Genomic DNA, 21,515 nt, shown 5'->3' with positions numbered 1-21,515 from the left:
TAGTTACATGATTTTTTTTACTTATTGTCTCTTTCTTTCTCTCTCTCTATCTCTCGCCATTCCACAGGATTGCACTTGCGCAGCATAGAGGAGCCCCAGAGCAGAATGCCCACCGAGCAGGGGGGCACAGTGGGGCTCGATGCTACGTTGGGCTCTCGTGCTGGTGTCCCCCTGCCGCTACAGCTACCACCACACAGCAACCTCCACCATCATCACCCGCACCACAATCTCCACCACGGTCACCATCATGCTAATAGCAGCAGCAGTAGTAGTAGTCACCATGCCCACAGCGCCTCCAACCATCACCATCACCACCATCATCATCATCACCATCAGCAGCAACAGACGGGGACGCAGGGCAGTGGTGCGGCAGGAGCGCAAGGAGCTCCGCAGCAGGCCGGCGGGGCCGTTGTTGGGTATGATGCCGAGTTTGCCCGCATGGAGTCGTGGCTGGACGAGAACCCAGAGTTCGTGCAGGATTACTTCATTCGCAAGGCGACCCGTAACATGGTGGACGGATGGCTCGTCTCGCACGCAACACCGGTGACCACGGCGGCCAACAGTGTGGACTCACCGACACATGGCTCCAATCAACCGAACTCGTCACGCGGCGGTTCTGGCGCGACAACACCCGTCAGGTACGCACATGCAGCCACATACACATTCCATGACCTTCCCGTGCGCGACCCACAAATTAGTTATCTTCCACACTACTGCCAAAGGGCCACCCATGGCAGCATGTTTATCAAACTCGTTACGCACCCTGGCCCTGACCTTCGCATTCGCGACACCTCAGTACAGGCGCCCTTGCCTGTTGTGGGCCGGCAAATAGAACCGCACACAGCTATCTCTGTCGGTGACCGGCAGTTGCAGGCGCAGGTGTGCAATGAAACCGGGTCCCGACTTCGCGGTCCCTAGCCGGCTAGTTCCCATGAATATTCATCAGTTACAATCCTCGCGATAGGGAGCCTACGTACGTCATGGTGAAAGTATGAAGGGAAGAAAAAAACAGCACGAAGCACTCGCCATGCTTGTCGCTTCCGGCGTGTTATGTACACCCAAGTGTGTCCATAAAGGGACCGCATGGTCTGCGTGTAACAGCTCATTGATGCCGAAGAATAGACACTAAATGGTATACCTTGCTCGCGAATTCGTCGAGAGAACGGAGAATGATGGTTGGAAAAGCAAGCGAATTATGCTGATCTTTTAACAAATACGTACCATTTTGCTTTAGGTAGATTCAGACAGCTTCTAGGAATCGACCACGGAACCGTCCGTCGGAAACTTTGTGTGCAGTAGAACGTAGTCATCGTTATCTAAAATTCGTCATTACTTCGTTGAGGATCTGCTTCACAAAAAAGAATTTATTATGGTTGAACATATTACGTTCTCACGACTTGAAGGCTCAGGAATGTCTGAAAAAATTAATGCTCAGACACATAACGAAGCTACACCCCCAGGTCCCAATCCCCAGACGAAAACTGATATATTTCATGTACAAATACCAAAATGCTAAATGCTTTCTGAAATTATATGCGGAAAATGTAAAATTGTCTGCCTGCAATGTTGCAAGGACTTGGGTTATCGCATGATAAAAATTATTTTAGCACAAATCATCCATTTAATTAGAAATGTTATGCCAAAAGCACATTTATTTTGTACGGAACAAACACCTCCGATGCCAATTATGAGGGAAAATTCATTGCACTCAACCTGTTGGCCTTACGTGTTAATAGGGTTGACCGTAATGACCCAAAAGATGCTAATTAATTGAAACTCGTCAATACATCATTTGCTAGCACTAGCCTCACTAATAATAAACCATCGATGGATGCCGTTGGTTTAGGTTTCTTTTTTTTTTTTTGATCACCCCACCCGATACGGTTCAATGCTCCAACTCATGAAAGCCGGAGTGAAAATACTCCAATTACACCATGGATCGTTTTATTTCCGGCTTAACGATGCCGTGTACGGATTCTCCTGCACCCTCGTTACTGAACGTTGAAGCGTACATACTTAGGAGCGAAATGATGTTTGGCTTGCCACCTGCGCAACCTATGACCGAACCCGGTTGTCACCAACCGCGTTGCTATTTCGTGTACATGCAACATTTGATTTCGACCAACGAAACCACGAACCGAACCGGCCACCTTCAACAGAATTCGACCACAATTGATGCTTTCACCTTCAATAAAGGTTAATTGAAATCGTGGATTCTTTTTCGCTCTCCCTCTCGCTCTCGTTCTGTGGAAATGTGCAAAGAACAAATCGAACTATTTTGGCCTTTTTTGTACTGTTACGGCTCGAATTTTCACATTGGCTATGTTCCAACAGACCAATAACGCCTACAGAGAAAGATAAGCACCGGTTTTTCTTGCTCACATTTCTCTCGTGCTTCAAAATAGCCGAAACCCTTTTGTGGAGTTGGATCCGGTTCAAAAACATGCCCCATTTCGAATGGTAGCTGGAAAAATTGAATACAACGTTCTGGAAAAGGGCAAAATAAAATCACTACTCTGCTATTGTACGATCGATAGGTTCATCCCTGTGCGCGAAACAAAACCAATAAATTCTCCATTACCTTTGATGTTAATGTACAGCACGGAAAGGACAAAGAATGATACATGGTCGAATTTATTTTTTGTATCAGTTACCATTTCCACCTGCGAGGTACCTATTAATGGACAGAAATTTGATTAGTATGTACGGGATCAGATTATTCAATTATTTTAAAACAGCTTTGAACAATATGAGTAGAGATAAAAATGTAAAAATGATATCAAATTCAATCACGCGCTATATGCAGTTCGCTTTGTGAAACAATACCATGCATAGAAGGCTTCACTAAACCAATTCATGTTTGAAAATTCGTGGAACCTACTACCCATTATTCTTCATAAAATATGATGAAGAAATCTGATTATTTTATTATACATCCTTTCATTTCAATAACAGAGTTTTTCAATTTCGTTTCTTTATCGCTGTAGGAAAATATCCGCTCACGAGTTTGAACGGGGTGGACTGCTAAAACCGATCGTAAACACCATTGATGGTACGCCAACCTTCCTGAGCATAAGCCCACAAAATGAGTCCTCCGCTTCCGGTAGTATCCAGTGTTGTCCGAATGGTGTCGCGTACTGTGGGGCCAATCTCCGACCACTTCGGCTATCCCGTAACGAGCTGAAACAACTCGACGAACGGGAACTCATATTCGAGCTGGTAGGTTGTTTTTCCAGCAGCTAATCCCGCATCGAGTGGGTACATGGGCTATTCCATATTTCTAATCGCTATCTTACCTTTCAGGTGAAGGATATTTGCAACGATCTCGACGTACGCTCGCTCTGTCACAAAATCCTGCAAAATGTGTCAATTCTGCTGAATGCCGATCGTGGCTCCCTGTTCCTGGTGCAGGGCAAGAGCACCTGCGGTGGCGACAATACCAAAAAGTATGTATTATTATCTGTAAGGTAGAACATTCGCAGAAATTCGATGGGTCGGATGGATCATTAGCGAACGAACCAAAAAAAAAAAAACAACACTCAACTGCCGCTGGAAATAAGCATGAACCACACGAAAAAACTGTTTCCGAAGAAATTGTTCTTTTGATTCGGTTTTTGTGATGGTATCATTTTAGTTGACAGCGAGATCGATCACAAGGACTTCTGCCGATGGCATAAATTGGAAAGTCTATCCGTTACATTTCGATCCCGTCTATTTCCGCCGTTGAACCCCGTGTACAATCGAGAATGGCTGACTTATTGCTTGTTGGTGGTGTGTCTTTCTCGTTTAGCGGCACGAGTATGCGATCCAATAACGCGGCTGTGTACGTTCCCGGTATTTCTATTTTCGCCCGTTGAAAAGCTTTTCCCAATGCCTTATACCCTGCGATGCATTTATCAATTAGCGGTTGGATTATGTTTCATTACTTGTAATCATGCAACCGTCAAGCGTATACGGTTTTAGATACTTGTTTACTACCTTAAGCTGGGCGCGAAACCCTCCAAGCGGTTGTCGAGAAAGATTCATCATTAGAGAAATGTTGTACGTTTTCCGGAAAGTTCTTACACCTAGCAAACGTAGCACATAATGCTGGCTTATCAATTTACACAGGTACTTCTGTTCTTCCTTTTGTGAAACCACCGAAGAAGCTTTGTGAACACTTGGATGCTTGGATCCAAAGAAAGCATCACACATGTCAACGAGACGAAATTCATTTGCTTGGTATGTGTCTCGTGCATTAATTAGTGAGCAAGTGTCAACTTCACCGAGTAGTCACAACAACCAACATTAAAGGGCTTGGAACATGACACCGTCTCGGAATAAAATAACTTTTGTAAAACCGTGCACGGAGAAAACATGTACAAACGTCATAAAAATTTTTCAACTGTCATTCTGGCGAAAACTTTGTTAAAAACACAGACATTTCGGAAGAATCGTCCTTTTTCTGGCGTAACTATTTTGTTATTTTTGGAAAACAATTGTCAGTAAGAAATGTTATTGCAATTTATTCGAAAATCAGTTCACTGAATTTATAACCTTTCTCCTAAAAATAAATCCTTTTTATCTACCACAGCATAGAGCAATTTTTCAGATGCTTCCATGACCTCCCCAGTAAATTAATTTGGATAGGAATTCATGTCAAAATATTCCCAGGATATTTTTGGTGCCGCTAGCAAACCGTAGCCAACATGTCCGCCATCACACTGTGCGTACCACTTGAGACAATTTGTATTTGATTTCTAACCGTGTGCGCTTCGCCATCGCAATGATAGAGCAGCTGGTGCACGGATGGTTTTCCTCCTTATTATACTACACTCGAACGGAATTCAATTCATTACTGTTCGCTCTGCCGAGAATAGCCTGTCAGCGCACGCTACACATTCTTGCTGCTTGCATGATGAAATGTAAAGTGAAGGAGCAACGTTCACCTACACACGCCGGAAGGCGTTTATCCATGACGGTTGGTAGGAGTGTGTTCTTCCAAACCGATGGCTTCAGCTTGCTTCGGCAAAAGCACACAAACAATCCATCACGAGATATGTGATGAACCTTTCGTGAACCGTCAAGTACTGCTCTCTAATGAAAATATATTCAAGACAATTTTTTCCCATTACCGCCGCCACGGTATGGCAGTGGCGCCACTGTTTCACATACGACCGGAGGACAACGGGCTGTGTCTGTTGGTTTCGTGGGTCCCGATTTCATCCGCGCCCGCTACCCTGCATTGTCCTTGATATTGTGATGGATTTTTACTTTCCCTTCCATACCGCGCTCCTACTCAAACGCATGCCGTATGTTTGCCATTAAGTGCTTTTGTTGGTAGCAACAGCATCGTCCAAGGGATAGACGGTACCGCAGGACAACCGTGACATGTAGCGCAACCTACGTCCTTCGCACTGTGACACAGCGCTGAAAACTCCGAACCGCTGGGACGACTTTGTGCTGTGTTGGTTTTGTTTCATTATAATTAATGTGATGTTTGCAGCATAAGTAATCAATTTTCATTTGGCAAGCAGAACCGCGCCACCGTACCCGTACCACAAGACAATGATAGCATGACACGGAGGACGTTATGCGGCAACGATTCGGGGTGCGCTTTGGGTCGAATCTCAGATGGTTGAAGATTGAAAGATAGTGATTTAATGTTGTCGCTGTCCCATCGGTGTGCTCGAAATTTGAAATTATCCTCCCAACCACCCCTCTCAGGGCATAATTACGGCTGCTCAAGCGGACCCGTGGTGTGGAGATATTTTATGCATACGCCACGAAAGCCCCCAAAGCCAGCAAAGTTCATTGGGTTGGCATAATAAATCTGCGCACTGTATGCAAAAGCTCCGATGCTTACCTGTGTCCCCATGGCAACTGGGCGATTTACCAGACACCGGATCTACACCGGCTTTCAATTTCCGGTTTGCGGCTAATAGGCGGTGATAGGATTCGCCGATAATTTATTAATCCTCAATCCGGGTCTGTGTGTCGTGTTTGGAAATTTACGTTGAAATCGACGGGAGTGAGGTAAGGCGCAACGATGCAGTACGCTCAAACAAAACCCGCCCCATTTGGATTGTGATGCTAGGGTGATCTGTAATCCGATTCCGATGTTGCTGCTAGTGGCGGTGCTACTACCGCGCGTTAAACCATCGCTGATTTATTTTCATTTTCTTGCAGATGCTTAGTATCGAAACTGTTTGATGTATGCTCCAACAGCACGCTTGAGGAGATGGAGCAGCAGGACGAGGTAAAGGTGGCCTGGGGTACGGGCATCGCTGGACACGTTGCCGAAAGTGGTGAACCTGTAAATATACCGGATGCTTACCAGGTGAGTACCGTGGCCCCGAGAAATGGCCATTAGGATGAGACCGAGGGTTTTAGCAGCGCTGTTTATTATGTCCTTTGCTGCATAATTGATGGGTGTACGGTTGGAAGGCTAGGCTAGTGGCTGTAAACCATCGTCTGTTTCGCTCGGTTCCAACGGAACCAATCCACTACCGAACTGACGAGAACCACCTGTTGATGCTATATGCTCCCTGAGCAGCGAAGGTCTTTGTTTGCAAGTTCAAGCAAATTCACCTTTCCGCGCATGGTCTGGGTATGGGATCGGGTTGCGGTTAACAGTTACACGGGCATGGAATATTTATTAGCGCCGCTAAACTGAATAAGAATTCATCTTCCCGAATAGAAACCACCATTCTACCGAATGATGCAGAACAAGTACAAGCGTCACGAACAAAATCCAACATTTACCAAGGCTTTCGTTTCGGATTGTGTGTAGTGTTGCACGTGATGAAAGATTTATGTGTTTATTGTACTGTGCTGTATGACAATGAAACCAGGGACCAGAATCAGTTTGTGATTTACGTTTTTTTACAAGTCTAATTAGTACCGGATATACGAGAAGTTAATTGCTGATGAATATGGCATAAGTTCAAGTTTGGGTTGTTAACCATTTCTGCATGTTCTTGACAGCTTTTGAAGTAACGAATGTGTCAACTTCACGCGACGACTTTCGTGATTCTTTCGTTAATAAATAGTTTGATATGTCGTGTAACTGACAGAATACTTGCATGTCTATGAAGTTTCGTAAGTCTTTAAACGGAATCTTTAAACTATTAATTTGATGTGAAGCTTAAACCAAAACCATCCATAATAGTGTTTTGAATGTACAATACACAATTAAACATGCATTCACTCTTATCATCACATTTATTCAACACAAAAATATTACATGCTTGCGTACAGTTTAGCGACAAAACTAGAAGATACACTCCTGTAAAGCAATGACACGGTTGGCATCAACCACGTTGTTAATCAACTCGACTTAGATGACGCTCGAGCTAGTTGGAAGATACTTGTCCGGATCAACGTTAGCCTCCGATTTCTCCATTCCCGTGTACTGCGGTTCAATTGTCTTAGTCATGATGCCAAGGCTCTGCTGCAGATGCCAACGGCGCGTAGCACGCAGCGTTTTCGCACGACGAATTGCACTGGCAAGCATGAACGCACAGACCGCTCCCAATACCTGTACGAACGCGACGGCAATCGTACCGGTCGCGATCAACACCGATCCCTGCGAGATCAACCAGGAAAGGCGCGAGTAGCAACCGTAGTCGCGCGGGATGCATTCCCCATCGATCGGTGGGGCCGCACAGCAAGTTTCCGGGTACTCCATCACGATACCATCCGACGGCAAGAACTGGGCCCAATCAGTATATCCATCAACACCGCAACATTCGAGCTGTTTCGGAAAATGCAATAGCAATAAACAGTGTGCTCTTATGGTGTTGCCGAAAAGTGGCGAGTCTTACCGTGTTCTGCAGCATATCGATCGGATTGCGGTAACCTTCCTGCTGCTTGTAATCGGCCATCGAGTCGAAAATCTTTTGGCGCACCATCATCTCCACCTGACCGCGCATTACAAACGCCGTAATGGCTGCTGCCAGCTGTAGGACAAACACGCTCAACAGCAACACACCGTACTGCAGCGGAAGAAGAACGAGTTTAGTTTTGCTAACCTAACCAGAAGAGCGTCCACTCTACATACAATGTTGATCATGGCTGTGCTTTCCTTGAGTGCACCGACACACCCAAACACTGCAATCACCAGCAGGATGACACCGATGGCAATGAGCAGATTCGGTGGTACGAAGAAGTGTGAATCGATAAAGTTCTGGAAATCATCAAACAGATTGCCGATGGCCACCGCCAGCGACAGGAGCATTGCGGCCACTACCTGTGTTGGAGGAAAAGTAAAGCTTTAGTTGACTGTCACATTAACACGACGGCAAGTGTTCCTGACTCATCTCATCTGCGTCACATCTTTTTTTCCACCCCTGCACGAAAACACCCGGATAATGTCGCAAAGATAACGATACCTCCAGTGCGTGCATCCTCCCAATGTGTTAAAAGGACAGAAATCCTCTCACATCCGGTCAGATGATTAATACCGATGGTGTTTAAAGTCATGCAATCGTAGTCTACTCACCGCAAACGTAATGCTGATGACGAAGATCATGTACTTGACACACTTCATATTCATATTAAGCTCGTATCGTTCCGACGCCATGTTGGATGGCAGTTGGGTGCAAACTGTTTTGTCTCCAAGCAGTAAACGCAAAGCGTTTGTAACAATCCGATTTGCACCGGTGACCTTCCCCGCACGAAATAGTCTTGCTCCGATGTTTAAACGCCCTCAGAACTTGTACTTCTAGTGATCGTTTGCAATTTGACAGCAACTTGCTAGTTTTCTGTGACTGAACTGAAGCGCAAATGGTGTCACAGTCCCAACGAGACCGTCGTGAACAGAAAAGGGCGACTAGTGCTTATCTTATCAGTCGGCAAACAAAGATACCCCAGCGGTCTGACACCATTGCCGCCCATGTTTTGTGATGGTGGTGGTCACAATTACCACCAGCGCGTATGTTCCACAGTAATTGGTGGGAATTGCTGTTCGGTTCCCATTACCCCAACCTTATCAGGGTTGCATTACCTACCGTGCCGTTTGCTGGGGAATGGCCACACGACCACACCACAGGTGATGTCGTACAACGGACCTGTGGACAGTGCGTTGGAAAATCGATATCATCACGTTCGCAGCATGGTATTGGGTATTGGGACACACCGGGTTAGAGTGTGTGACAATTCTACCGAAACATTGCATCCGGAACCCAAATACCCACAACATCGACCGAACCCCGACAATGCTGGCCGCTAGGCGTCTGGATGATTCGTTTCCCGCTCGGTTATATATGGGCCCATAACTTCCTTACTAGAAGGCACTAGTTTAAACACAGCATCTGCACAGCAGCAAGCCCCCTTCCCAAAGGGTCAAAAAACAAACAAATAAAGCATCAAAAGTCTGTGTTTACTTCAACCTTTTCCGTTGTGCGGCCATGATTCATGGTTGGAATTCAAATAAATACAAACCCTGCCATTGAGCCCTTTATCTTCTGCTACACACATCCATAGAGTAATAGAGTGTTGTGGAGGGGCTTTGGTGTGCGTGTGTGTGAGTGCGGGTGTAGGTCGACCAAGAGTGATAATGAAACTTCAACCATATAAAAACAATTGCTTAGCTTATTCGCTACCGCACAAAACCACTCAACCCTGCTGTAAACCATTTCGTAGTACAAAAAGTCTCGAAGTTAGTAGTACAATAACGCTACCTTTTTATTAATATTCGGCGTAATAGTGCTTTTAATTTTATTACAACTTAATCTCTATAAGTAAACTTTTCGCTAACCTACATTCGTCTCCTTGTGGGGGAGCGTACTAACACCGAAGCGCTGTTGCAAACCAGACAACTTTCCCATTAGTCGGTTTCGTACCCGTGAACGCTTCATCCTGCTCATACCTTCGGAAAAAAATCCCCGGAATGCTCAAGCTAATGGTGCACGTTCGTACTTTACCATCGGTTGTTCAGTTTTGTAATCTCCACTTCCACATAATCCATGAAGCTCTCTGCTTAAAGTCAAGGTGCTTCTTGCTGCAACCGTCTACCGTCTGCTGCTGTCTACGGGCCGCACAAAGATAGCAGAACCCGGTAACGAGCCACTTGCAGTGCGCCGAACTGGATGCATATTTTATTGAAAACCCCGGTTCATTTGCGGCACAAAGCGAAACGCACAATGTAATACCATCCGAGTGGTGTTTCGTTTCGTTAAATTCATCACTTTTGATGTAATTAATCATTTATTAGCGATACTCAGGTGCTTGTTGAATGGTATTATGTTCCCGTTTGTGTGTTTATGTTAATTTAAGCTGGTAAGGTGACCCGAACTAGAACCCATAATGGTATGCAAATATCTGGTTCCGGGGTTTAATTTTATTTGCGCATTTGTGTATTTGCGTGGAATCGTAAATGGGGCACCTGTTTTCCTTCCAATTGTTAATGCAACTGTTACGCTGCAGAATGAAAGTGTTTCATGGTGGAATATTTCCATCTAAACTAACACATTCACATGAACCGCCACAAGGATTTTGCAGTGTTGGTGGATAGATATTTTTCGCTTTATTTTTCGCGGCATCGGTCAGAATAAATATGCAAATTAATGCATCTGGTGTGATTGGGGAAATTTCAGCCGAAATGAAATATAATCTTTTATTCGAATTTCCATTTATAATGCAAACGGTAGATAATTTTAATCAGAATTTTGGACATTGCGTTATTATGGTTGTTTTATTTTTCCAACGAATTGTTATGTAAGTTAAAATTTATATTTTCTTTGGTACTGTTTAACTAATATATCAGATTTGTCTACCCAATTCCCTCTAAAATTTCGTTTATGCTTGCGAATGATGATGATCATTATGTGCGATGAAGTTTACGGAAATACACCACCCGGCAGCAGTTCATACACATTAGGCACACATACTAGGTCTATTTAAAAACTATTTTTAGAACACAATTCTTCCACCATGTTATCAATGATTCCGTGTCCCTTCCATATCCACTCACCTGTTTACCCGGTACATGTTTGTCTTATTTATTGCCCATACCATATGTTTCCCATTACCATTACCAGCAGCTCTATTTCCTCTCTATCGTCCTCCACGCGCTCACTTGTTGTCAAAATTAACGAGAAAGTTGTTTCAAATACCTACGGACACCACTCGGCCAGCATCCATCATTCATTGCTATTGACTCACCATTTTCACGCTGTCTCTCTGCCGTTTTTTTTTTGTAGGATGAACGTTTCAACCGGGAAATCGATGTACAAACTGGCTACCGTACAAAGGCGCTACTCTGCATGCCAATCAAGGATGCGTCCGGAGACGTGGTTGGAGTCGCGCAAGTGATAAACAAACAGGGTGATCAGTGCTTTAGCACCGCCGATGAGAAGGTAAGCATTAGGTGAAGGGCCCCGCACAGTAGCGTCCTCGTTCCCGCGGTCACATCCACAACGTAGTTGATTAATAGTGGGACGGTCTTTGGAATCCGGTACCCAGTGCAGTGGGTCGGGATTTCCAAAAATTCCTTTCGGAAGCTTTTAATTATGTGCGCTATCCATCCAACGATCGAACCGCACGGTGACGTGCCTGAACTTTGATAATCAATTAAAATTAAATAACGAGTATATGTGCCAAATAATGAAATGAAGCAGAACCGCAGAAGTGCATTGCGCTTGAGAGTGCATGAGTGCATAGCAAACGTGCTTTTCATTATTGTTTCGGTATGAAATACTCCGTGATCAATAGGTTCGAATACAACTTTGCAGCGCCAAGTATGCATCATTACGTTTGTGCCACGTTTATTTTCTGTTCTGATGTTGTTGTCAGTTATAACTACACATGCTAACTTTCAAACCGGTATTGGTGTTGGCTTTCGATCTGTTGTTGTTCTTTCGGAGGGATCAGCGCAAAAAGGTTAACTCTAGGTTTTCCTCTTTTGGCACGTGGGAATTCTATGTTTTTTCGAATGAGAAACTTAATGCTTTAATCCATGTGTGAGTTAACTCAGAATTTAACTCCTTACGACGACCTTCAACTCCTGATTTAAATCCTTAGTCAATTCATACATGGGTAACACATGAGTTAACTCAACTTACTCACATTATCTTGATAATAATCAATACCGATTTCATTTTCATAGTCCATACTTTGTCGCGGACGCGTATATTGTTGTCCAGCGTGGCCAATAAAATTTGCCTTCACCAAAGATCCGGTCGATATTACCATTCGGACAACCTAAAGACCCCTTCAGAACCCATCCGTTGAGGTAGTACAGCGAAACAGGGCGATATTACCGTAAACTTTACGATTTACAATTTGCAAGCGAGAAAAAGGTTTACAAAAACGAAAAAATAGATCCACGCGACATTGGATCGAATATTGGGATATAAATAATTTTACGATACCCTTGCCGGTTAAACGCAACCGGCAAATGCATCGAACGGGAGCATCACATTTTACGCTGTGAAGAAAATGGTTCCGCATTTTACTTGTTTTGTACCCGCTGTCGTTCCTCAATCTCGCAAAACAACTATGAATACAAAAAAAACCTCATACCATGTTCAAATGTGTGCAATTCGATTATGATTTCTCCCAAGGGTGGACCCGTTGCCGGCGTTGGGGATACATTACGGGTTCATGATTTCTGTGTGCAAAAATTGAAAAGCGCACCACCACCACTGCACCACTGTTTGACGCCGTACCAGTAGGGCGTGTGAAAAATCATGAAATATTAAAATCATATCCACGCGAAACGAAGTGGCATTTCACGCGCGTTTCGGACATGTGCTCACTGTTGTCACCGAATGTCCCTTTGAGGGGACGCACAAATGTTGTGGATGGGGTGACACCGTCCTCAGCACGACGACGGGCGAGGAACAACAAATATAAAAGGACATGAATTGGCAGAAATTTTCACCACGGTACGGCATTCGAGCGGAACGGTATGCGAACCGAAACCGAGATGAGATTAATGATGGGTTCAGCAAAGAGCTTTCCGAAGGATGCTCCCATCCGTTCGGTACTGAGAAGTAAAGGTTGGGTGAAGTACAATTTGGTCACGTGGTGAGTGCAATTTATTTGTCGTGTTTGTGTGTTCCCCCCCTGCTGCTGCTTCATGGTAAGCGGCAAACCCCTTTTACCGAATACTTCACTGCACTCAAAGCGAATATCATGTGCAAATTGTTTGAATTGGGTGTTAAAATCATGTTTTTCCCCGGGCGCAACGACGCGGGCAACGTTCACTTTATTATCCTTTCATCGGCTTTTATAACCGGCCGCAACGGGTGTCATTTTAATTCCAAGTTTTTGGGCCATTTTTGTGATCCATTTATGGATTTACTGCTGCATTATGTTTCCAGATATTCTCGTCCTACCTGCAGTTCTGTGGTATCGGGCTTCGGAATGCGCAACTGTACGAAAAGTCACAGCTCGAGGTGAAGCGCAACCAGGTGCTGCTCGATCTCGCCAGAATGATCTTCGAGGAGCAAAGCACCATCGAGCATATGGTCTTTCGCATTCTGACCCACATGCAGAGCTTAATACAATGCCAAAGAGTGCAGGTGAGTAGCATCCCGGGTGACGGTGACACATTGCAGTAATACGGCAACGCTTGAAATCCCTTCCAGATCCTGCTGGTGCACGAAGCGTCAAAGGGTAGCTTTTCGCGAGTGTTCGACTTCGAAGCCAACGATCTCAGCGGAGATGACGGTGATGCTCGCACGAGCCCGTTCGAGTCCCGCTTTCCGATCAACGTCGGAATTACTGGCTATGTGGCAACAACTGGCGAGGTAATTCTTCCGTTTGCTCATGGATTCGACCATGTAATCTAACGAGTAATCTAATTCCAAAATATCCGGGTTTTTTTCCTCCGCCAGACTGTAAATATCTGCAATGCGTACGAAAACGACAGGTTCGATCCAAGTGTCGACGAAGGGCTCAACTTCCGCCACAAAACAATTCTCTGCATGGCGATCAAGAATTCATTAAGTCAAATTATAGGTGTAATACAGTTGATCAACAAGTTCGATGATCTTGTAAGTTTGTAGTGCGGTAAGATCTTTCAGAGCGACTAGTCTAACGATCAGCACTCCTTGCAGACTTTTACCAAAAATGATGAGAACTTTGTCGAGGCGTTTGCCATCTTCTGCGGTATGGGCATTCACAATACGCACATGTACGAGAAGGCAATCATTGCAATGGCGAAGCAGAGCGTCACACTGGAAGTGTTGAGCTACCATGCCTCAGCTACCATCGATGACGCGTACCGGTTACGGGTAAGCTACAATCATCTTCCTGGCAGGGTTCGCATAGTAACGCATATCCCTCTCCCCAGCAACTGAAAGTGCCATCGTCGGCGTTCTTTAAGCTGCACGACTTCAAATTCGACGATCTGACACTGGACGACGACCACACGCTCAAGGCGTGCATCCGAATGTTCCTGGACCTGGATCTGGTCGAGCGGTTTCACATCGAGTACGAGGTGCTGTGTCGATGGTTGCTGAGCGTAAAGAAGAACTACCGTAATGTGACGTACCACAACTGGCGGCACGCATTTAACGTGACGCAGATGATGTTTGCAATCCTCACGTCGACGCAATGGTGGAAGATCTTTGGCGAGATTGAGTGCCTTGCGCTGATCATAGCCTGCCTGTGCCACGATCTGGATCACCGTGGGACCAACAATTCGTTCCAGATCAAGTACGTATGCTTACGCGGTGTAGGTTTAGGGTGAGAAGGGCCGCACAAGTTAAATGGATCGTTCTCCATTGCTTACCGATAGAGCCTCGTCACCGCTGGCTCAGCTCTACTCGACGTCCACGATGGAACACCACCACTTCGACCAGTGTCTGATGATCATTAACAGTCCCGGCAACCAAATACTGTCCAATATGTCATCGGAAGACTACAGTCGTGTGATACGCGTACTGGAAGATGCCATCCTCTCCACTGATCTAGCAGTTTATTTCAGGTAATTATTGAGCTCTGCTGGAAACGTCTGGAAATGTCAGAAAAACCACAACCCCTCATGACCATTTTTATCGATCCAACAGGAAACGTGGAGCATTTTTGAATTTAGTCGAACCGACCATTGAAATGAGTTCCTGGCAAGCGGAAGAACCACGATCATTGCTGCGCGCGATGAGCATGACCGTTTGCGATCTGTCCGCCATCACGAAACCGTGGGAGATAGAGAAGCGTGTCGCCGATCTGGTCAGCTCGGAGTTCTTCGAGCAGGGCGATATGGAGCGACAAGAGTTAAACATCACACCTATTGTAAGCATTGGCCAGCGATGACATGTAGACGATGGCATTTTATTATTGTGACGTTGTTTTATAACTCCATTTCGCAGGATATAATGAATCGAGAGAAGGAAGATCAATTGCCAATGATGCAAGTTGGCTTTATAGACTCCATCTGTATACCTATATACGAGGTATGGTCAGCGATATTTACGCAAAATTTTAGCGCACTAATTCAAGCTTATCTTTACCCTTTCACTGCAGGCTTTTGCAACTTTATCCGACAAACTGACCCCATTGATCGACGGTGTACTGGAGAACAAGAAGCACTGGATCGAGGCGGCTCAAAGTGCAAAGGATGCGTACGCAAACAATAACAATACGAGCGAAAACAATAACAACAATAAGAGCCGTTGTGCGGACCACACAGAGGACCACAGCGAGAGCGAAAGCGCTCGCAGCCCGCCCGGATCACCAGCAAGTAATGGAACCACGCGTAAGCTTTCCCTTGAACCTGATTGTACTGATAGTGGTCACCACCACAGTATAGGTAGCCAAGAGTCCACCACTAATAGTTGTAACATAAAGGAGAAGATCGTCGGCCGGTTAGGGGTTGATCTCGCCTCATCGCCACCGTACGCAGACAAACCGACATCGTTTCTGGTGGTCGGTCAGAAGGGCAACGGATGGGTGAACGGTGACAAGGTGCGACTCATACGTCTGTCATCATCCGATGGCAAAACGAGTGAACTACTGCTGGACGAACAGCTTCAACGGCATCCAATGGTGGACGAGGTGGACACTCTGCTGGACTAGATGGGTGGAAAAACGCCCTCCGTGACTGTCTAATGTCCTAACCCTGCTCCACTAAGACCAAAACGATTGATAAATGTGATTCGTCCTTTTGGTTATTCCTCTTGGACCGCGAGAAAAACAAAACTCTGTAAATTAGCCTAATCCTGTCCAGCATATCCCAGGTAGCCTTGTTTTCTCATTAATTTTAGATCGTTTCCCACTCTATGACCTCTGCAATTGTATGTTAGTGGTATGTTTTGTTTTGTTTTTATTCTATACCCGACCGCAATGTCTCAACCAATGGGAAAGCTAATCTGCAAACGAATTCTATTTGTATAACCATTTCAAGCATACGTTTGCGAATGTGTAACACGCGTGAAGCTTTGATTTAAAATCGTACGCACACATTATATTGTACTATTCGTAAAGGTATGTTGAGTGTAAATATTCTAGGTAATTGTTTGTTAATTGTTACACTTGTACGATCAGGACTAGCAAAACCGGCACCCAATCCCCTGATAACTAGTTTCCCGACCCTCTGGGTGATGCTAATGCACAACTACTTGTAATATTCAGATTAATTGTTACGATTACAGCCAGCCAACAACCAATTTCTTACAGTAGAGTTCTATTTTTAAACCGTACATTTAGACGGGAACGAAACAAAAAATAAGCGAGAAACCATAACTTCAGCACTAGTCAGCAGAATAATTATTTAATGTTAACATTTGGAGAGCTCGGTGTATAGAAGGTGTACTCCCTTAACAAACAAGAATCGCTGTGTGTACGTGTTTGAACGGCACACAACACAGCCTACGGCACGTAATGAAAGAGAAAGCCAAAAACCGAAAGTCAATGATCTTGAAACAAAAAGGCAACAAGCAAGAAACCATTGTGCACCGATGTTCTAATATTAGTAAGGAAACAATCCGGAAGGAGTATTACTTGTTCTATGGACCATTATAATTATGTACTTGTATGAGAACAAACACGTGTTGTAGTTGTTCTGCGTATTCGAGTCAACCTGCGTAACGTTCACTTTCTTTCTTTGCTCCCATCTCACAACTGTGTCGTTTTGAAAGCGTGATGACGATTGGATGTAAGTTTAGTGTCTCTGTATGACTGTACGGCAGAATCCTTCATAGTAATGACGTGAGGACAACGTGCGGGGTGTTTTTTTTAACATTTCAAGATGCACAACCAATCAACCAACTGTTTCGTAGCAATGGTAGTAATTTATTGTTAACAATACCGATGCCCCTTTACAATCCCGATAGTAGTAGTAAGTAACATGGGAAACATGTGTGAATCGTCCCTAAACGTGATGTTGATCGTATAACATTTCTTCAATGTGTCATCAATGTGTGGCCTCCACTCTCCCCTCCCTCCCTCCCTTCCCCATCCAAAATGATTCGATGTCGGTGTTGTGTATATTTGTGCGTGTGTGTGTTTAAAATTGTTTTCCAAATCGTTTAGAAAGCAGGCAAGGAAACACCTTCCTTTTAATTATAATTTTGTCCTTGCTATAAGCTCATTGACTGGTTCAAAGTTGTTTACAATTCTGCCTCGCAGATGAATCTATCTTGTTTAAACATACAAAATTATACTATCATACGCACACAATAACACAAACACAAAACGATTGAACCATGCGATTGCGATTGTAAGCAAGCAACCATTATCTAGCAGAAATGGCTTATAATAAAGTGTACTATTTTTCTGAAGATGGCGCACAAAGTGGATAGTAATAATGGACCTCATATCCGAAAGTTTTCTTTCCCGTTTTTTTTTTAATTAAAAGTCGTCATTCTTAAAAACATGATAGTTTTGCGGTGTTTGAATCCTTTTACAAAACGCCTCATACCGCATGTGCACACTAGCGTCATCTGATGGGAAGCAAACTGTACCGGGAAACGCAACGAAAGTTTTCAACATCGTGCTTCATCGCACAGGAGATGGTATGCCGTGCGCAGGATCCAACACACACGCGTTCCCTAGCATCAGGTTATTAACTTGTTGATCGAGTTGAGTTGAGACTCATCAAAAGCGCTGGACAGATCTCCCATGTGTGCGGTGGGATGGGGGACAGTCTTCGGAGCAGTTCGTTCATTGTTCCGACCCGAACCAACGGAACTCTCACGTGTCTCTCGTGTTCTAGAAAGCACACACCCACACACACACAACGAGCCATAGGGTCGGGTCGGTGGCAAAGCCCACGCATTCTGGTGTCCTCTTTCTCTCCCATGGGAACACTGGTAGGGATGGTTGCGTATCCTTCCAAAGCCGCATGTTTGGGGAATTGCGCCTCGGGAAACTTTACGTACGCTTCGAGGTGCTACACTCTCCTGCGTGCACGCCGGGAGTTGCAACATGTTTTGCCGGGGCAAAGTGTTACGATTTCTGTCTCGCCGAAAGCTTCATCCCGAAACCGGATGTCCTTGTGTGGTGATGGGCGCTCTCGGGCTCTCACTCGCTCGATTGCGTAAATTGCTCTCGCACGTTATCTCCTACGCGTCGTCCTGCTGATAGGAAAACGCTTCTTCGGTGCACGACAACCAACCAGTTGGCCTTCGCTTCAGTCGAGTTTTGGTCGTTCCGGGCGTCGGAAAGGCGGACCTCCGGTGCTCGTCTGCATCGTTCCGGCAACATCCGTCGTTGCTCGCACAGCACACCACCCAGCGTGTGTCAGTGTGGTGTTTCTAGTGAGTTTTCACATTTATTTATTTTTCTATTCAGTCGATGTTGGCTGCTTCATCAGCTTGCCCGATGACCCACACCCAGATTTCGCTCGCAAGAAGAAACGTGTGGGGGCGTCCTATTTTTTTAGGAGAATCTCTATTCTTACCAGCCTAAAGCTTCTGCTGACCTCGTGATATAGTGTGTGCTTCCGTTCTGGTGTGTATGTACCTCCCTTTCCCACCTTTCCTACCCTCAATTGCTTCCATTCCAATAAACGCACAAAGTTTTCCGCCAAGTGAAGGAAAAGTTGCTTTAAAATTTCCGTGCTGCATCATCAATTTTGCACCCATTTCGGCTCAGTTAAGTGATAGTGCATGTGGTTACGATAGTGTCTGTCTGTTGCGTCCGAAGCAGGCGTTGGGAACCGTTGGCCAAGGCCAAGTGAAGCAGTTCCGCAGAAGTTTGCTTCCCGGGGCACGTATGGCGTTGTGTAATATAAACGTATATGTCTATTTCGATTACTCCTAGAAGATTCGCTTTCCCTATTTCAAAGGTGCTCCGGCCACAGCGCATCGCATGCGAGGGGTGACTGTGCCCAGTGAGTGTGTGTAGGTGGGTTGTGCGATAGATAGGTGCTTACGCGTGTGTACGTGATTGTACTTGCTGTAAGGCTCCGCCAAACCGTGACCGTGGATCCTTACCGTCGGCTTGGAAGGAAAAGTTTGCTCACGCAAGCAGACAGGTGATTTGAAGCTGGCTGGGAAGATTATCCTCCGGTGGGACGGGGAAGCTTCGATGTTGATGAACTGTTTGAGCATTCCGACGCTTTGCCAAAGCCGTCCAGGGGACACAGTGCACAGTGTTTCATACGAGCGAAGGTAAGCATCTTATGAGCCAGTGAGACAAATTAATTTATGCCTAAAGCTCTCGCTCTCTGCACCAGCCATGAAGTAGAGGAATGGGATTAGTTAAAGAACACACCAGCCAGAAGTAAAAGGTTGGGATAAGTTGGTGGATGTTTTCAACCATGGACAGAGACGGTTCCGTTGTTGAAAGATTTCTTAGAAGAAATGCTTAACCGAGTTTAACCGTAAACGATTAAGTCAGTGTAAATATTGATAACATTGTTCATTAATAGCAAGAATGTACAAGAAAATTACCAGGAAATTCTTGGTGTCAGGCTGTTCATGTGGTTGCTACATTTTAATTAAGCTTTCATGATTTTGTTATACAGGTAGTACCAGAAATACACCGATTCGGAGATACGTGGTTTTTGTAAATTTCGAGCTCAGTTTATTTAATGCACAAGATTCAATTCACGTTGGTAACCTAAATAATGCTTTTTTTTATTTTGTTTATGTATTCATTCCAAAGTTAGCGTAACATCGCGAATATATGACCGAAAAACCTAATTTATAACTCTCAAGTATAAACGATTCCTGTTCCTTATTCTAAATACGCGGAAATTCGAGATACGCAGATCTCTCGCGGATTATCACGGTATAATTCGTGAAAGATTCTGGTGCAATATCGTTTATACTTCACTCTCGAGGAGTGTCTGTATTTATTTTATTTGTTGCTTCAAGCAAACTCGAACAAACATTGCTAAATATGACATTTTTCGAATATTGATTGAATTTCTAGGTTCAATTTACAACCTACTCGTAACGTACCTTCCTATTGAATTGTGAGTACATAATTCCTATTGCAGCATATTACATTACTTCACATGATTTGATGCGTCCCAATGGAAGGAACAAATAAAACCCATTTTCCTAATAATTTCCCTACCGTGCGTGCGGATAAAGGCCCGGACATAATGCAATCATGATGAGGAAATAATGATCCGTGGCCGGTGAGTAATTTCAGGAAAAGTCTTCACCAAGGAAGCGTCAACTTCAATCGCTTTCGATCGTACAATAGAAAGACGGTAAAACTGTTTGCAGAGATGAGTTCAAAAAAACAGAAAGATCTTTCCACAGAATATTTAGCATACAACAATATCGAACACAAACAAAATCACGCCTCACGCCAAACTTCCCAAAGAATAAGAAATTGCTAGAAAGCAAAGAGTGATTAATGAACGCTTATTCTAAACGGCTTTAGGAACACACTCGAAACGGAAAACGTTCCCAAAGGAGGGGCGTAGTACGATGGGCTCCCCTTCGAAGGTACTTGGAATGGCAAGGGCTTTTCTCCGTGTCACTTCTCGGGACGTTCTCGAAACGATCCTTTTGGAGGATGGAGGACGATTTTTGTGCGGCTTCCACCTGTCTCCATTTTCCCTCCCGTGCAGCCATGTTCGCTTCGGTCTCTAGCCCTGCTTCCTTCCGGTTTCCCCAAGGGCAATTGATGGCATGAACTTTTCGCAGTTGAACACAGTGAGGGAAAACAAGCAAACATTTTGCTCTCATCCCATTGAACGCACGTGTGTGTATGGTTGAAAATCGACCAAAACAACAACAACGATGATCGTGTGTGTGTGACGATAGGTTGTGGGGATGTGTTTCATCGTACATGATTGATATCGTTCTCCAGTTTTCCAGCGATGGTCCGCAACGGAAGGGAACGTAAATCTTTGAACTATGGATTATTTTACTCTCAAAAATGGTGCTTTGCTCTCACGAAAGCGGAAAACTTTCATCATTAGCTAAATAAATTAAAAACAAAAACAGACTCACACAAACAAACTTCCCCCCGAGGCGTAATAATAATCATCCCAACAGTTTACGCCATCTGCTCTATCTTCCAGAGCACGCATTTAAACATTCCCATTAGCGCTTCCTTTGGCGTGGAAATTCACCCAACTACCATTTCTCGGTGAATATAAATCTTCCGACGCGGCACGACAT

At 44.7% G+C, this 21,515-nt stretch overlaps 2 protein-coding genes across 6 annotated transcripts in view; one reads left to right on the top strand and one right to left on the bottom strand.

Moving 5' to 3' along the window:
- The window catches only part of LOC128300267 (dual 3',5'-cyclic-AMP and -GMP phosphodiesterase 11), a 55,204-nt gene extending 37,493 nt beyond the window's left edge, over positions 1-17,711 (top strand). For 3 of the 5 annotated variants that reach the window (XM_053036277.1, XM_053036276.1, XM_053036274.1), the window contains 14 exons: positions 68-638; positions 2,988-3,219; positions 3,304-3,446; positions 6,169-6,319; positions 11,184-11,339; positions 13,308-13,508; positions 13,575-13,736; positions 13,824-13,982; positions 14,046-14,222; positions 14,282-14,646; positions 14,729-14,917; positions 15,000-15,222; positions 15,300-15,383; positions 15,454-17,711. In XM_053036277.1, coding sequence (XP_052892237.1) covers positions 106-638; positions 2,988-3,219; positions 3,304-3,446; positions 6,169-6,319; positions 11,184-11,339; positions 13,308-13,508; positions 13,575-13,736; positions 13,824-13,982; positions 14,046-14,222; positions 14,282-14,646; positions 14,729-14,917; positions 15,000-15,222; positions 15,300-15,383; positions 15,454-16,005 — 3,327 coding nt within the window. In that variant the 5' untranslated portion in view covers positions 68-105 and the 3' untranslated portion in view covers positions 16,006-17,711. The remainder of the gene's footprint in view (positions 1-67; positions 639-2,987; positions 3,220-3,303; positions 3,447-6,168; positions 6,320-11,183; positions 11,340-13,307; positions 13,509-13,574; positions 13,737-13,823; positions 13,983-14,045; positions 14,223-14,281; positions 14,647-14,728; positions 14,918-14,999; positions 15,223-15,299; positions 15,384-15,453) is intronic. The other 2 variants (XM_053036275.1, XM_053036278.1) reach the window with 2 other exon arrangements.
- On the bottom strand, positions 7,185-8,741 carry LOC128300272 (CD63 antigen). The gene is made up of 4 exons (XM_053036286.1): positions 8,483-8,741; positions 8,042-8,230; positions 7,806-7,976; positions 7,185-7,735 (listed from the first exon to the last, which is right to left on the bottom strand). Exons 1-4 carry the CDS (start codon positions 8,561-8,563, stop codon positions 7,319-7,321), a joined length of 858 nt encoding a protein of 285 aa, XP_052892246.1. The 5' UTR covers positions 8,564-8,741; the 3' UTR covers positions 7,185-7,318.
- Positions 17,712-21,515: the final 3,804 nt, after the last annotated feature.

Source organism: Anopheles moucheti, chromosome 3 (genome assembly GCF_943734755.1).
Source record: "Anopheles moucheti chromosome 3, idAnoMoucSN_F20_07, whole genome shotgun sequence".
NCBI classification, from domain to species: domain Eukaryota; kingdom Metazoa; phylum Arthropoda; class Insecta; order Diptera; family Culicidae; genus Anopheles; species Anopheles moucheti.
This window is presented reverse-complemented; position numbering and strand designations above follow the sequence as displayed.

Bases quoted from the DNA above. Each gene is read 5' to 3' on its own strand.
- LOC128300272 (XM_053036286.1), bottom strand. From the start codon at position 8,563: ATGGCGTCGGAACGATACGAGCTTAATATGAATATGAAGTGTGTCAAG. The intron at 8,231-8,482 runs GTGAGTAGACTA...CCTCCAACACAG, and splicing joins TCATCAGCATTACGTTTGCG to GTAGTGGCCGCAATGCTCCT. The intron at 7,736-7,805 runs GTAAGACTCGCC...TTTCCGAAACAG, and splicing joins TCGATATGCTGCAGAACACG to CTCGAATGTTGCGGTGTTGA.